Below are 16,710 nucleotides of genomic sequence, written 5' to 3'. Positions count from 1 at the left end.
TGGTCTGATGCTGAGTGAAGTGAGCAGAACCCAGAGGACTTTGTACACAATAACAGCCATGTTATGCGATACTAATATTGTTAAACTGAACCCTTCTCAGCATTATAAGGATCTAAGACATCTCCAGAGGCCTCGGGATGGAAAATGCTGTCCACATCCAAAGAAAGAACTATGGAAGTCAAATCACTCTCACTTATTTTTACCTTCTGTTGAGTTTTGTTTCATCTTTCTGATGGTTCCTCCAATTGGTTTTAATTTTTACTTACAACTTTGCTAATGTGAAAATATGTTTAATGGGTATGTAAATGTAAAGCCTATATCAGATTGTGCACCATCTTGGGGAGGGTGGGGGGGAGAGGAAGGGGGAGAAAAATTTTCAACTCAAAAGCATATGGAAGTGATTGTTGATAAATCAAAATAAATTAATAAAATTTCAAAAAGGAAGAAAAAAAAAGACAGGATGTGTTAGACAGGAGACTTGAACCCAGATTTTCCTGGCTTTGAGCACTGGCTCACCAAACTAGCTCTCAAAGTTGGGAGGAGATTAAAATGAGGGATGGGGGATGAGCCATGTTGACAAACTTGGAATAATTCCTTCATACCCTTAGGATGGATTGGGCTGAGGCACAGAGCCCATCCATACATGCACAGAGGGTCTAAAGATAACACAGTGGCCATTGAGTGTGTGCATAGAGACAGCATTATAAAGACAAACAACTCTGAAAGCTTCGTAGCTCTGCTCAAGCAATGACCACCATGATTCCAGAGGCCCAGTGATGAACGGTTCCCACCGTCTGCTAGGGAGGTGGTGGATTCAGGGTACAGAATGAGACACACGTTTTGGAATATGAATGACATGAGGATTTTTTCTGCTCAGCTATTCATATTTGCTGCAAGGGTTTTCTTTTTCTTTTGAATTAGGGAGGGAGAGGAAATAATTGCTTTGCATTGAAATTTTTTAAAACAGTTAACAGAAGAGATTATAGTTAATCCAGCTCCGAGGTTGCTAATTGAATTGGACCAGCCCCACCAGGAGGCAATATGAATTCCTAGTGCCCCCCACACAGAGCCCAAGTTTAGGCACATGGGCTTTATTTACCAAAGGGTAAAGGACAGAGCATCCCTCCTAAACAAATGAGGGCTGCTGCCTTTCCTCACAGTGTCTTCCCCACCCCTACTCCACCCCCACCCCACAGCATTGGTTCCCAAGGAAAAATGACCTCCACCTCCCACTTCCAAAGACCCTAGGGCCTACGACTGGACTGGCGCCTCTCATCATGACCAGCCAGCCACAGCTGGCAGCAACTGATTCCTTTGCACGTGAGTTTTCTTAGCTTCCCAGTGGGAGGTTAATGGGTTCTATGGAGCCTTCTTCCCCAGGCACGCCTCAAAGATAGCAGTGGCTTCCTTCACCTTCTGGCCCTGAGCACTGGGTGGGAAGTCACAGGTGGCCTCCCCAGGCAAGTTCCGGCCAGCAAGCCACCTGAGAAGAGAGAGGAGGGTGTAAGGGCTTGAAAAATAGAAGCCAATGGGTTGGCTCTGGGTTTCTTCTCTTGGGAAAGAGAAAGGGACCTTGACAGCCCAGTTATTCAAGGCAGGATGGGGAAAAGGTGGCTGTAGGGAGCCCCTGAATAAAGCCCAAAGCTCCAATTGAGAGAGATCACCCTTGGGGACATAGCAGGGGGAGACCTTGGGGCATTAGCTGGGAGACAGAGGTCCTCAGCTATCCTTTGCTTTCTTCCAAGATGTCCTCCCAACAGACTTAGTTTGGGCAAAGCAATGGCAGACCTTGGATTTGTTCATGTCCACCTGCCTTAGCTGGGTAGATAATGTGGTCCCCACAGGGAAGTGGAGGGGGGTGGGCTGTGCCCCTCCCAAGCAGATTCTCTTCATTAGAATGGGCTGGTCTGAGCGAAGCCCTTTCCCACTGCCGTGCAGAGGGGCTGTGCAGAGCACACCCACCTGTGTAGTGGAAACAGCTGGCAGTCACAGCGTAGAGGGTTCTCACTGAGACTGATGACCTCCAGTTGGATAAAGCCATCCATGGCTGGCAGTGTCTGCAGCCAATTCTTCTCTAGATACAGGCTCCTGAGCCCAGGCTCCAGGCCAGCAAAAGCCCCAGGAGAAATCTACAGAGGAAGGTGCCAAGGATGATAAGGACTGGGGTGAGAGAAGGGAGTGTCCACAGCCTCAAATGACAAAGTGAGCACTAAGCCTCCCGTCCTTCCCTTGGGGCCCAGGAGTGTCTGAGTCCTCTGATTTAGAGTATGGAACATCCAAGTTGGACCTAGAACATTGATTATTAGAGTTGGAGGTGGGGGCTTAGAACAGAATACTGGAGCTGGGAGGGGCCTAAGAGACCATCTGGTACAACTAATTTTTATAGACAACAAAACTTCCATCATGGAAGAACTGGAAGTAGACTTGAGGTTCAGGGTGTTAATTCCTTCTCAATACTCCCTCCCACTATTCCCTGATGTCTGCCTTTCCCTTCACCTCCTGTGAACCAAAGACCACACCCTGCACTTTGATCCGTCTCATCTCCTAGATTTCCATCCCAGGACCCCACTTCTCAGCTTGGTGACTGTTTCCCTGCCCCCCTTTCAGTCTGGTGACTGTCCCCCCCCCACTCCTCAGCTTGGTGACTATCCCTACCCCAATACTCTCCAGTTTGGTGGCTGTTTCCTTGCTCTCCCCACCCCCCACTATCTCGGGCAGCCACCAGCTATGTGCTTCAGACCCCGGGCACCTAGACCCAGTCACTTATACTTCCTGCCCTTTTCCTCCCAGTTCTAGAACTAAGATCAAATCAATGCTGTCATTACTCCTGGAAGGAGTCTGTCACTCTGCTCCCCTATGGCTCCACTCATCAGCCCTGGTCCAAAGAGCCCCTCCCTGGCCTCCATACCCCTATGCATGTTGTCTCCCCAATCAGAATGCACACAGGGACTTTCTGCTTTTGTGCCTGGCATGTGATAGGACCTTAATAAATGCTTGCCTCTCTTCCTCCTCCTAGCACATGTTAAACGCTTAATAAATGTTTTTACATTCATTCATTCATTCATGCATTCATTAATTCATTCATCCATCCATCCATCCACCCATTCCTTCATTCTCTGTGTAAATAGAATAAGTCCCCAAATCCTTGGATAAATGCCTGCCTGCTTCTTTCTGCTGGCTACTTGGGTATGCCCTGGTGTCCTCTTCCTTTCAGGAAGCTGCCTGGCTCCATCTCCTTGCACTCACCTGCTGGAGCCCAGCATTATTTAGATAGAGGTGTTGTAAGGACTTGGCCACCGGCATGAAGGCTCTTTCTTGCAGGACCCGGAGGGGATTGCCTGACAGCTCTAGCTCCCTGAGGGCAGGCAGCCCCTCCAAAGCCCCTGTTGGCACGGTTTGCAACTGATTGCTGCCCATATAAAGTCCCTCCAGGTTCTGAGCTGGGCCAGATGACACCTGAGAGATGTTGTTCTCACTCAGATGGAGCGAATGAAGATTCTCTCCCCCAGCTAAATCTCTGAGTGCATTGTACTCTAGGTGAAGGCCAACCAAACTGGGCAGAGCCCACAGGGCCTCCCTGGGCACCCTTGTGAAGTAGTTGCGATCCAAGTACAGGTAACGGAGTCGAGGCACGCCTTGTAGGGCAACAGCACTGAGCTCGGAGAGCTGGTTGTCAGACAGATAGAGGTAGACCAGCCGGCCCAATCCACTGAAGGCTCCTGGAGCCAGGTGAGCGATCCTGCAATGCTGGAGGTGCAGAGATACGAGGTGGCCTAGGCTTGGGAAGGAGAACCGAGGCACGGAAGTGAACTTGTTCCAGTTCAGATCTAGGACCTGAGTGGTATTGGGGAATCCTGAGGGGATGAGCCTCAACCCCTTGTTTTCACAGCTACTATGGTGGGAAACAGACGAGCAGGTGCAAGCTAAGGGGCAGGGCTTGGCAGCCTTGTCCTCCTCTGGGGCCCCAGTGGGCTCCTGATCCTCTTCTCCATCTCCGCGTCCCTCACAGCGCAAGTCCTCTTTCCTCAGGGACTCCAAAGCTTCTCCTCTCAGCAGCCTGGGCTCTCTGCACAGCCCGTCCATCATCACCCAGTTCCTGATGGCCCAGTCCCACAGGGGCCGGGCAGCACAGTCACAGTGCAATGGGTTTCCACTCAGATTGAGCTTATGCAGCCGGTCCATGCCCTCTAGCGAAGGCAGCATCTTCAGCTGGTTGTCCCGGAGGTCCACAGTGTAGAGGTGGGGACAGCGGGAGAAAGCACCCACCTCCACAGTCTGTAGAGAGGCCCCCTCAAGGGCCAGGTAGCGCAGTTCTGGCAGTGCTAGCCCTTCCTCCTTTCCCAGGATGGTGAGGGGGTTGTGGCCCAGATCCAGGTGGGCCAGGCCACGCAGGTGTGACAGAGCCTCCCAGGGTAGGGCCCGCAGCTCATTGTGGTCCAGGCTGAGCCGGCGAAGGTGTGGGAGACCCGCCAGGGACTCAGGGGCCAAGTTGGTAAGGGCATTGTGGGAGAGGCATAGCCACCATGCACTGAAGAGCCCCTGGAAGGCCATGTCGGGCAGGTGGGCCAAGGAGTTGTGAGCCAAGTTGAGGAGGTTAAGGTAAGGCAACTGGTTGAAGGTCCCCGGCTGGATCTCTTTCAGCTGGTTGTTCTCTAGCACCAGCTGCCTCAGGAGGATGAGCCCATCCAGGTCCCTTTGTGCAGAACAGAGATGTTGTTGGAGGCCAGATTGAGGTAGGTCAGGTACACCAGGCCGGCGAAGGTCCCCTTCTGTAACTGCTCGAGCTGACAGTCCTGCAGATCCAGGTGGGCCAGGTGGAGGAAGGGCTGGAAGACCCGTGGAGGAATCACCTTTAAAACATTACCTTGGAGATCCAGTTTCCGAGTCATCTGTTAATAAGAAGAGAATCATACTTTATGGTGATACCTCCATGATTCTTTAAGAGGCATAGGAATATGACTTCCTATTTGTAACAGGTTTTCTATTTCTTTCCTTCTCAGTGGGTGGAAAGGAGGATGGGGTCAGGGAAGGGAGAGAATCTGGAACTGAAAATTAAATTAATTAGAAAAAAATTGTATCCCCAGTACCTGGCACAGAGTAAGTGCTTAATAAATGTTTGTTGAATGAAAAACAAAATAAATAAATCCATAAAAACAGGGATAGTGATCTGTGTACAGCAGGATGGAGGGCAAAGCTTACTATGTCCCCCTGCATTTTTGCTAAGTGACACCTTGAGGCCTGTTGAAGCTCCAGAGTAACTTTCATAACTTTGGCACTAGCTGCCAGCAGTACGATGGAAACTGAAAGAAATGTACTACCTCAATCTACATATCAAGGGAACCCAGAGTGACTCTCTGAAGATGTAGCAAGTACAATAAGGGGAAAAAAATAGATCTTGACTCGAGGGACTAATGAGTCCCTCATTTAAAGGCCAGATGGGTCTGACAAAGGAGCTACAAATGTGTTGCCTGGCCCCAGTTATGTTGACTGAGCCATCTCACAAAAGAGCAGTAATACTCGCTTTGAGGAAAAAGGAACCCCAGCACCAGAAGACACACTATTTAGATGGCAGGAGTTCAGCAGAAAATGAGAAGCCCATAAGCTCTGAGGAGAAGCAATAAGGCACAGCTTTAGCAGCAGAAAAGCCTGTCAGCTATAGGGGTGGGATGAGAGCTGGGAAAGGTGTTTCGTCCAGGAAAACCCTAGGAACATGTGTTGTCTAGCATGGGACTCTGAGAGAGAGTGGCACCTTTGTGTATAAAGGAATTTCCTTTTATGATTTACTTTGCTACCATAGCCTGATTAAAAGCTTTGCTATTTGATTTATGGTTTCTAGTTTGAACCATGGTTCAAATAGTATGGAACTCTAGTTCTATAGTTTGAACCATGGCAGAGACTGCATGAGAGCCTGAATGTTACTCTTCCTGTGAAAGGTCCTAAAGTCATGCAGGACCTACATATACTTCACTGGATCTCTGATCTCCTAAGTATAGACACATCTTACACAATACCTCCCACTTCTTTGTCAAACACTGTCCTCACAAAAGTCCTGTGAAATAAGAAGTGATTTCTTTTTTAAATTCAGCCTCATGATTTCATTGGGGAAGAGAACTTTTGATGTGATGGTTCCCTCCACCAGTGCAGATTGATAAACTGTCTACAAATTATGGTCTTGGGGAGTTCTCCAAGACAGTGAGAGGTTAAGTAATAATTATATAATAATAACGATAGCAATGATAATAATAGCTAACCTTGATATGTGCTTGGCTTATATATGCTTACTATGTGCCAGGCACTGTGCTAAGCACTTTACAATTATTATCTCATTTATGCTGGCAACAATCCTGGAAGGCAGGTACTTATTATTATTTCCATTTTACAGATGAGGAAACTGAGGCAAACAGAAGTTAAGTGACCTGTCCAGGGTCACCCAGTTAGTAAGTGTCTGAGCCTGGATTTGAACTCAAGTCTTCCAGACTCTAAGGCTTGTCCCTCTTGCCATTATACCACATTCCTTCTCTAGAGAGTGTAATATTTTCCCAGATTTACATATAGGGAAACTGAGTCCCAGAGAAGAACTCCTAATTATTAATGTATTCAACCGAGGCTTTGAGTCCAGATCTCCTGACTCCAAGTTCAGCATTCTTGTCATTATAACTTTATAAATGACCTTCCCTAGATGAGTGCCATGAAGAGAGAATGCGCACCAAGTCCTGGTTATTCCTTCATTCCTTCATTCATCCATTTCACAAACATTTCACCTACTAGAGAAGCAATAAGGCATAGTGGAGATCTGTGTCTCTGTCGCATCCTGGCTGTATGATGACAGCCAGCACATCTGACCTCTCAGTGTCCTAGGAAATCCTCCAGGGATGAAGGTGGAAAGAAGATATTGCTCTCCAGCAGCTGAAGGTTTGGCCACATGAACTAGAAATTCCTTACACTGATGAAATTTCTGGTCCAAAGGAAAAAAAATTCAGGCCAACTTTATACAGAACTCAAGGCAGGTAGCTGGGAAAGAAACGTGGCTCAGATGTGACACTGTCCTTATGCTGTCTCATATCCCTCCATTTCTAGCACTGTGGCATCGCCTTTTGGAGCCAGGGGCTCTGAATGGGCTGGACCAGTCTAGCAAGGAGATACGTGAATTATGATACATCATATCACATTAGATATATGATATAATATTTTAAGATATTATGTGATAAGTACATGTGAGAGAAGCAAATCAAAATACTCCATGAGGTCCAAGGGAGACCATTGACAACAGGTATAATCAGGGAAGGCTTCATGTGAGAGGTGGCACTTGAACTGGGTCTTATGGGTTAATTAGGATTTCAATATGGAGGCAACTCAACGTAAAAGAATTGTGAATCGTGAAATAGTGAAAAGACTCTCTCAGTCATCCAAGACACCCCAAGCCATCCAGCTAAATCATAACCAAGGAAGATGGAGAGCCAGGAGCAGGCATTCTTGGTGAAGGCTAAGGGTAAGGACTTTATTCATTCACTCCATTCATTCATTCGTTCATCTGACTAACATTAATCAAGCTAGGCATTGTACAGGGAGCTAGGGAGACAAAGCCCAAAACAAAACAGTCCTTCCCCTCAGGGAGCTTACATTCTGTAGGTGGGGGAAACAATGTATAGAAGATAAGCACAAAAATTTGTGAAGTAGATACAAAGGAATTTCTGGGGGCATCAGGAGGGCCCTGGTGGAGGAGGAGGCCAGTGGAGCCGAGCACATCCCACTCAGACGTCTATGAACACTGGGCTTGCTGCTTAGGTGGATAACGAAGGCTTACACTGACTCACCGACCCACGCACAAACTTCCGGGTGCAGTGGTGAGTGTGCCAGCATCCCCACTTCCCAAGCTCTGCTGCCTTGGCCGAGATCTCTGACCATCACCATGGGTCCCATGACCCTGAGCTGGGGTGCTCCAGCTCACCTGGGGAATGGAGGCTGGCACTTCGGTGAGGTTCTGGTGCTGGCACAAGACAGATCTCTCGCTGTTATCACAGATGCAGGACCGGGGACAGATACTGGTGACTTTCCTCTGAGAGGAGGCCGGTAGCAGTGATGACAGCAGCAAGACAGTAAGGTAGCCCCACATCTTGAAGCAGTACTATGGAAAGAGAGAAGAGCAGATTTATTAGAACCCAAAGGGAAAATAAACATAGAAAAAATCCAACAATAATGGCCTGAAAGGAACCCCAAAAGGAGAGGTCCTAACAATGTCATGGCCAAAATCCGAAGCTCCTGTGTTACAGGAAAAAGTACAGCGCACATTCAGAAAGAAACAGCTCCAATATGCAGGGACCACAGTCAGGATCCTCCAAGTCTATACATAGGAGATCTTGGAATACAATATTTCAAAAGGCAAAAGATTTAGGCTGGCAACCAACAATAACTTACTCTGCAAAACCGAGCACAACCCTATAGAGGGAAATGGATTTTGAATGAAATAGAGGACTTTCAAGCATCTCTGACGGAAAGGTCAGAGCCGAACACACACACACTACACACATGTGCGCATACATATACACACACCCATGTGTGCACGCGCACACATATGCACATGCGGGCTCAGGCACACACACACACATACACATGCAGAAAGCACATAAAAGATTTGGTAAAAATATACCAGCTCAATGTGGGGTAGAGGAAGTAAGGTTGGGGGAAATTAGGAGGGAGGAATAATGCTGGAGAGGGAAGAGTCCCTACAAACCAAGCATCCTGATCCTGAAGGGGGGAGAAAAAGGAGGAGAGAAGCAAAGCAAAGAACCAGAATCTGATTCTAAGGCGACGCATTAGATTGTCTCTTAGATGAATGGGATGGCTGAACAAATTTGGTTTATGAATGGAACAGAATATTATTGCACCATAAGAAATGACAAAAGAGACAATCTCAGAGAGTCCTGGGTAGTATGAACTGATGCAGAATGTGGTGAGAAGAACCAAGAGAACACTGTATACAAGGACAACGATGAAAAGAAAAAATAACTTTCAAAGACTCAAGGACTCCGCTTAATGTAATGACCAACCATGTTTCCAGAGGACTGGTGATGAAACACGCTACCCACCCCTTAACAGAGAAGTGATGGACGGGAAGCACAGAAAGAAACAGACATTTTTGGACCCAGCCAGGACACAGATACTGTGTAGATTTATTTTGTTTGACTCTGCATGTTTGCAACAAGGTTTTTTTTTCTCTTGCTTTTTAATGGGATGAGGATTGAGGCTCTTTTTTTTGGTGTTTAAGTTCAGAATAAAAATTAAATTAAAAATAAAGAGGTCTGTGCCAGAGCTAATATAATTTTAAGGGCATTGAGGGAATATTGGGGAAATATTGGGGGGAAATGGAAAGTACTAAATGATTGGGAGGGGGGCACATGTTACTACTGAAAAAAAGTTAATTCATATAAAGTTGATCAATAACTCCTGACCCACTTGCCTATTTTCTCATCTCTATCAGATCTTTATAAGAATAAGCTGTATGTATATGGATGAAAATATGAGAAAGGAAAGGGTGAGTTTTCACAAGTGATATTGGACAGCAGACTACATTTTTACTGTATGATACAGAATGCAAGAGCCCACTGGGACTCAAAGAATGCAATTCGGTAGAACAAAAATCAGCCTTCTCCAGTAAAATCTGGCTTCTCAACAGATGAATAACAGAGAACTTTGTACCTCTCATTCTAGATCTCAAGAGCGGCAAGGGAAACAGGGTCACCAAGCATGTTGGCCTCTCTCATGGGGGAAGCCCAGCACAGAACCCAAATAGAAAAAGCATTCCCTGTACACAATGAGGTCCTCCCACTGCATCGATTTTTTTAAATTATGCACTAATTGCATTGTCCTTAAATATGACACAGCCTCCTTAATCAGACTCATGGTTGCTCAAATGAGTTCTACCTAATGAAGGAAAATTAAGTGGATGAAGACTGCATATTGTCCATACTATGTCATATTGGGTAAATGGACAGCCTGTGAGCTGATCTCTTGGGAGACCCTCAAAACTGAAATATTCTCCCTCTTTACCTCTGTCTATGAGAATCCTCGGTTTCCTTCAGGACTTAGCTCAAAGGCTACTATCTACAAGAGATCTTTCCCAGACCAGCTCCAACCTTCCTCTCTAAGGTTCCATCCATCTACTCTGTAAGCATCTTGTATGTACACACTCTGTAGATGTTGTCTCCACTGTTAAACCGTATGACATGGTGGATACAGAAGTAGACTTGAAGCCAAGATCTACATTCCCTCTTGCTTCTGACAACAGTCAGCAGCTATGTAGCCCTGGGCAAATGCTTAAACTCCCAGTACTCTCAGCAACTCTCTAAGACTCAAGGTGTCAACTTTCAATAGCAAAAGAAATGCCCTTGTCTAGAGTTCCTTATAACCTCTAGCAATTTCACAAGTCAGTCCTTTTGCCTAGCCCTTTCCCCATCAGAATGTAAACTCCTTGAAGGTGGGGATTCTTTTTGCCTTTCTTTGTATCTCAGCATTTGGCTTAGCTCCCGGCAAGTAGTAAGTTCTTGATAAATGCTCATTGGTTTGAATGCAGATCGAAGCAGACTATTTGCTATTTTTTTTCTTCTATTTTGTTTTGTTTCCTCTTTCTGGTGGTTTCTCCTATTGGTTCTAATTCTTCCTTACAACATCACTAATGTGAAAATATGTTTAATAGGATTGTGTATGTAGAGCATATATCAGACTGCGTGCTGTCTTGGGTAGGGGGAGGAGGGAAGGGGAGAAAATTTTAAAACTCAAAAGCTTATGGAAGTCATTGTTGATAAATCAAAATAAATTAATTTTAAAAAAAAATCAATAAATAAATAAATGTTCATTGATATATCGTGGATGGGCACTGATGACAGACAATAACCTGGGGCCAGAATTGAGTGAGTGGATGAGAGCACCTTTGGGAAAGATCTTCGTGCGTTCGATGACATTGAGCCTCTCCCTAGAGTAACAGTCTATCTCTTTCACATCCCTGATCTTCCAGCAATGTCATGAACCACAGAATTCTATGACTGGCCAATGGCTGATGGAAAAATGGAATATTATTGGGCCCTAAGAATAATGGGCTTAAAGAAGTCAAGGAAATGTGAGAAGAAAGCAGAAAGCAGAAACAAAGGGCAGATGAACACTCTGGCTACATCTGCCCCAGACAAATACACAGGCAAAAAATTAGAGGAGGACCCAGAAACTAGCAGGAGGCCCCAGGGTCATACAGCTAGTGCTGGGAGGGTCTCAGATGTGATCAGGCACAAAGCCTTCATTTTCAGAGGAGGAAACTGAGGCTTAAGTGGCCTGATGGAGGTCACACAGGTAGACAGAGGCTCTCAAAGAACGGAGCCTTCTGACTCTGCTTTCCGCTGCTGCATGAATTTTTGGCTCCAACTGGCTTCAAGCTCTTGCTACCTTTTCTTTCTCTTTGTTTTTTCCCCCTTTATTTCCTCTTGTTTTTCTTTAAACATCAGACTACTTGCCCTCCAAGTGGCAAGGTCCTTGAGCTAGGTCTGGGGGGTGCTAGGGGGTCCTTCACCAAATGCCCCATCCTTAAAGGCAGGGACTGTTGGGGTTTCCTCTTTGGGTGCCCAGAGTACAACCCACATGGGTACTTAATAGATGCTTGTTGGCATACTGTCCCCACAGTGCCAGCCAAGCTGCACATAGAGACTCATTAGCAATACTCTGACACTTGCAGATGAATTCTTTTTTTTTCTTTTTTTATTAATTTATTTTTAGTCTTCAACAATCACTTCCATAAGGGGTCGAGTTTTACATTTTTTTCTCCCTCCTTCCCTGACTCCCTCTCCAAGAGCGCAATCTGATATAGGCTCTACATATACATTCCTATTAAACATATTTTCACATGAGTGATGTTGTAAGAATTAGAACCAATAGGAGGAACCACCAGAAAGAGGAAACAAATCACAACAGAAGAAAAAAAGAGAGCAAACAGTCTACTTCGATCTGCATTCAAACTCCATAGTTCTCCCTCTGGATGTGGAGAGCATTTTCCATTATGAGACCTTTGGAGATGTCTTAGATCCTTGCATCGCTGAGAAGAGCTAAGTCTGTCAAAGTCAGTCATCACACAACATGGCTATTGCTATGTACAATGTTCTCCTGGTTTTGCAGATGAATTCTTTGGTTATGACAATGATTAATTAGGGTGGGGAGAAATATGAGTTGTAATGAATAGGACAATGATGAGGCCACTGTAGGGACAGGAAGTGTACTATTGGCAGAAAGAATAGATGACTAGGTACTCAGAGTACTGGGTCCCAATCTGGAGCTGAGACTGGAAGATGTAAGGGCGCTTCTCTCCAGCTCCCTACCCCACACCAATCAGCCTTACTAGGGGAGGGGACATGGGCTCTAGGAGCAGCAAAGAGGAGGACATGTGGCTTTCTTCTGATTCTGTCCAAGTCATAAACCAACCTAGCTCTGCCTCCAGTCTATCTGTCTCCATACCCAAGCTGAGAAGGAGCTCCTTTCAAGAACCTACAGATCCATAGTGGGGCAGCTAGGTGGCACAGTGGATAGAGCACCGGCCCTGAAATCAGGAGTACCTGAGTTCAGATCTGGCCTCAGACCAAACACTTGACATTTACTAGTTGCGTGACCCTGGGCAAGTCACTTAACCCCAATTGCCAAAAAAAAAAAAAAAAAAGAACCTATAGACCCAGCACTGCCTTACTCTAAGTAGCATGGCGGAAAGCACAGTCACAGAAGTGTCCAATTTGCTAGCAGGAAAGTGACCTTAGAGATCATCTGATCGTTGCAAACCTTTTCATTTGACTGGTGAGGAAACTCAGAGGGGAAAAGTGACTTGTCTAAAGACATTAGCAAGATAGTAATCACAGAAACCTTTGAGGTTACCTAATCCTACAACCTCATTTTGCAGGGAAGGAAACTGAGACCCAGAGAGAATAAATGGTTTGCTTTTATAATTATATTAATGGGATCATCTGGTCTTACTGCTCTCATTTTACAGAGGGAGGCAGTTTCCTATAGTGGAAAGAGGGTTTGCCTTAGAGTTAGAGGTCGTGTGGTCAAATTCTGGCTGTCCTTTCCTACCTGTGACCTTGAGCTCACTTTCTTTTCTTAAAATTGTTTTGATACATTTTTTTGGGTTTTGTTTTGGTGAAGCAATTGGGGTTAAGTGACTTGCCCAGAGTCACACAGCTGGTTTAAGTGTTATGTGTCTGAGGCTAGATTTGAACTCAGATCCTTCTGCCTCCAGAGCCAGTGCTCTATCCACTGCATCACTTAGCTGCCCCCGAGCTCACTTTCTTTATGAAATGGGGGTGGGGGGGAGGTGTCACTAAAAGTTCTTGAAGGTTTCTCCCAGCTTCCTTCAAGTCTCAACTAAAATCTCACTTCCTCCAGGAAGCCTTCCCCAAGCTCTTCATTCTAGTGCCTTCCCTGTCTTAATCATTTCCCATTTCTCTTGTACACAGCTTGTTTGTACAGTTTGCCTGGTGTCTCCCCTGGTGGATTAGCTTAGGGGCAAGGACTGTCTTTGGCCTTTCTATATATCCCTGGGGCTTACTATGTGCCTGACACATGGTAGTAGCTTAATAAATGTTTACTGACTGACCCCCAGCTCAAAAAGCCTATGGGGGGGTGAGGAGTGGAAACTGAGGCCCAGAGAGGAAGGTCCTTGCTCAGGGAGGACAAGCAGCGGGTTAGTGACTACGCCTGACTTCTTTCCCTTAGCTCTTTCTCTTCCCCAGAGTTTCTCCGTACCCCTCTCCCGCCTTGGGTGTCCCCCACCCTCGGAGGACAAAGCCCACGCCTCCTGTTCCCAGGGGCCCCAACAACTCACCCCACACTCCTGGCTCCAGCGCCCGAGTCCCAGCTCGAGGACAGCTCCCGAGGAGCTGGGACCAGGAGAGGGCGGGGGGGGGGGCGGTGTAGTTCCCAGAGCCAGCCAGTTTGTCCCCACACCCCGGCTCGCTGGCAGTCTCGATCCTGAGCAGGCGAGGGCCCCGCCAACTGCCCCCGGAGCGGGCAGAGCTCCCAAGTCAGCCCCACATTCCTGGCCCCACCTAGAAACCAGGATGGAGGAACTGCCGTGGGCATCTGGGAACCACCGAAAGGCACGTGTCCAGGCAGCATTCGAACCTGAGGCCCAGGATTGCCGGGCTGTGGCGAGAAGGGTCGGGGGAGGGGATGCCGGGACCCAGGGAGAGACGCTGCCCTTCTCCGCCTCCGCCCCTTCTGCAAAGCCAGCACAGGACTCGGAGCTTTACGGACTTATAGACAGGCTAGAAAGGACCTCAAAGGCCATCGAGGCCAAGCCCCTCCTTTTAGAGAGGAGGAAGCTGAGGACCAGGGAGGGGGAAGGGACTTGCTTAGGGTCACGCAGGGAATTAGCGTCTGCAGCGGGATTGGAACTGAGCTCTCTGCCGTTACTCTCCTGCTCTTCTCTACAAACACTCCCCATCCCGTCTCCCTCCGAGGCCTGGAACGCTCTCCCCATCTCATCTCTGCCTCTTGACATCCCAGCTTCCTTCCAGAGGCCTAGCCTGGCTGCCCAGCCACGAAAGCCTTGTCTCCCAAGGCTCCCCTTCCTTCTACTCCCCTATTCACACAGCGTTCCCTCCCCCCATTAGAATTCCTTGAAAGCAGGCACTATTTTTGCCTTTCTTTGTACCAAGGGGCCTGTAGCCAGTAAGTCCACCACTGCAGGGGTTCTTCGAAGTTTTTGTGTCATGGCCCCTCTTTGACAGTCTAGTGATATGGACCCTCTCTGGGAAGAATGTTCTTAAATGCTTAAAATAGGAGCAACTAGGTGGCGCAGTGGATAGAGCACCGGCCCTGAAGTCAGGAGGACCTGAGCTCAAATCCGGCCTCAGACCACACACTTGACACTTACTAGCTGTGTGACTCTGGGCAAGTCTCTTAACCCCAATTGCCTAAAAACAAAAAAAAACCCAAAAACCAAAAATAAATGCTTAAAATAAAATTACGTGGAATTACAAATAATAAAATAAAATTGCATAGAATTACAAAGGAAGCCAGTTATATTGAAATACAGGCATCTAGGAAATATAGTATATAAATGTTTCGATCTGAGAGGTTTAGAGACCCCTCAAACACCAGAGTACAGGACAGAGTCATCTGGAATGAATTCACAGACTCAAACATTCTTTAAATCAAGGTGGCAAAGATTTATTGTTGTGCTATACAGCGGGCAAGGTTTCTCAAGGAACCTGCCATGGTTGTCAGAGTTCCTCAGGGAACCTGCAATCTGACAGGAATGATGTTAAAGCTTATATAGGAAAAATAGTGGATTATGTGCCAAATAAATTAATTAGGTGATAACACACAACCTTGGTCACAGGCATCATTCACCACTAGAAGGGGAGGAGGGAGTTCCTAAGGGGTATATTTTTGGTCTGTTATGCCTGTAACAAGATAGTTTTAGGAACTGATGTCTGTAACTTGACCTCTGAATTGTATATGATAACTGGAAATCAGTACATGACAGTTTTGTTGATACAAGATAGCACTAGGGAAATTCTGCAGAGGTCGGCTTGTTCTAGTAACAGGGAAAGATAGCTGACCTCCCTGGGCCATGAGTTATGGCCAAAGATAGGGTCCTTGGGCTGGAGGGAAACTGCCAAGGATAGTGTTTCTGAGGTCAGGGAGAACTATGACCTTGGAAGTGGGGTCCGATTATAAGCACTCAAGCACCCCATCATATACATATGTACATATATGCATATACATACACATAGATAGACAGACAGACAGATAGATAGATATAGATTCGAAGTCAAGAAAACCTGCATTCAAATCTTGCCTCAGACACTTAGTAGCAATGTGATCTTGGACAAGCCATTTAATCTCTGTAGGCCTCAGTTTTCCCATCTATAAAATGGGGATAATTATAGCCTCTAACTCATAGAAGTGTTATGAGGACAAAATGAGATACTTGTAAAGAGCTTTGCAAACCTTAAAAAACTGTAGAAGTGCTAGGTTTGTTTGTTCATTTGTTTTTTAAGCCATTCAAACAAATAAGTTGACTGATCACAGATTAATAATACCATCTCTTTGCCATCTCACCAGCCCTGTCTCCAGATTCTTTTAATGCTAACACCAAGATCAGGCAGAAGGGTCTGGGGAGCCTGAGCTCATCCTTCATTTTCTGGAGAAGAGAACTGAGGACCACAGGTCATAAGGAACTGACTGGCATTTGAACCCAGTTCCATAGGCTCCAAATCTGGGGCTTTTCCCTCTGTCCCTTACTTCCCTAGACTTCATAATCTTTTGGGAGAAAAGCAGGGAGCTGGAGAGGTCATTGTAAACAATTTCCCTGACTTTCTTGCCTCTCCCTCCAAGGCCAGCAGGCCAATCCACTTATTCTACAGAGGAGGAAACTGAGGCCCAGAGAGTGTAAATGATTTTCCCAAAGGTTGTGGAAAGCTCTCCCTCTCCTTCTCTCTTTGTCTCTCTTCCTCCCTGTCTCTCTCTGTCTCTCCATATATGGGGGGGGGGAGAGAGAGAGAGAGAAAGAAAGAGAGAGAAAGAGAAAATGTTATATAGATAGATACATAGTTTTCATATCACTATAAAAGGGGCTTAGGTGATCCAGTGGTTAGAGCCCCAGGACTGGAGTCAGGAAGACTCATCTTGGAGCAGCTAGGTGGCACAGCGGATAGAGCACCGACCCTGAAGTCAGGA

At 46.5% G+C, this 16,710-nt stretch overlaps 1 protein-coding gene across 1 annotated transcript; it reads right to left on the bottom strand.

The window, feature by feature from the left end:
- Positions 1–388: 388 nt before the first annotated feature.
- LOC110205830 (chondroadherin-like protein) lies at positions 389–14,272 on the bottom strand. Its single transcript, XM_020982698.2, is given in 6 exon segments — positions 389–1,483; positions 1,963–2,129; positions 3,247–4,700; positions 4,703–4,889; positions 7,949–8,125; positions 13,847–14,272. Coding segments are annotated over 5 exon segments (2,097 nt in total). The 5' UTR covers positions 8,114–8,125; positions 13,847–14,272; the 3' UTR covers positions 389–1,359.
- Between the last annotated feature and the right edge of the window lie 2,438 nt (positions 14,273–16,710).

This window comes from Phascolarctos cinereus, unplaced genomic scaffold, assembly GCF_003287225.1.
Source record: "Phascolarctos cinereus isolate Bilbo 61053 unplaced genomic scaffold, phaCin_HiC Scaffold_1;HRSCAF=81, whole genome shotgun sequence".
Classification (NCBI taxonomy): domain Eukaryota; kingdom Metazoa; phylum Chordata; class Mammalia; order Diprotodontia; family Phascolarctidae; genus Phascolarctos; species Phascolarctos cinereus.
The sequence above is the reverse complement of the archived record's forward strand: the minus strand, read 5'-3'. Positions and strand labels throughout refer to the sequence as shown.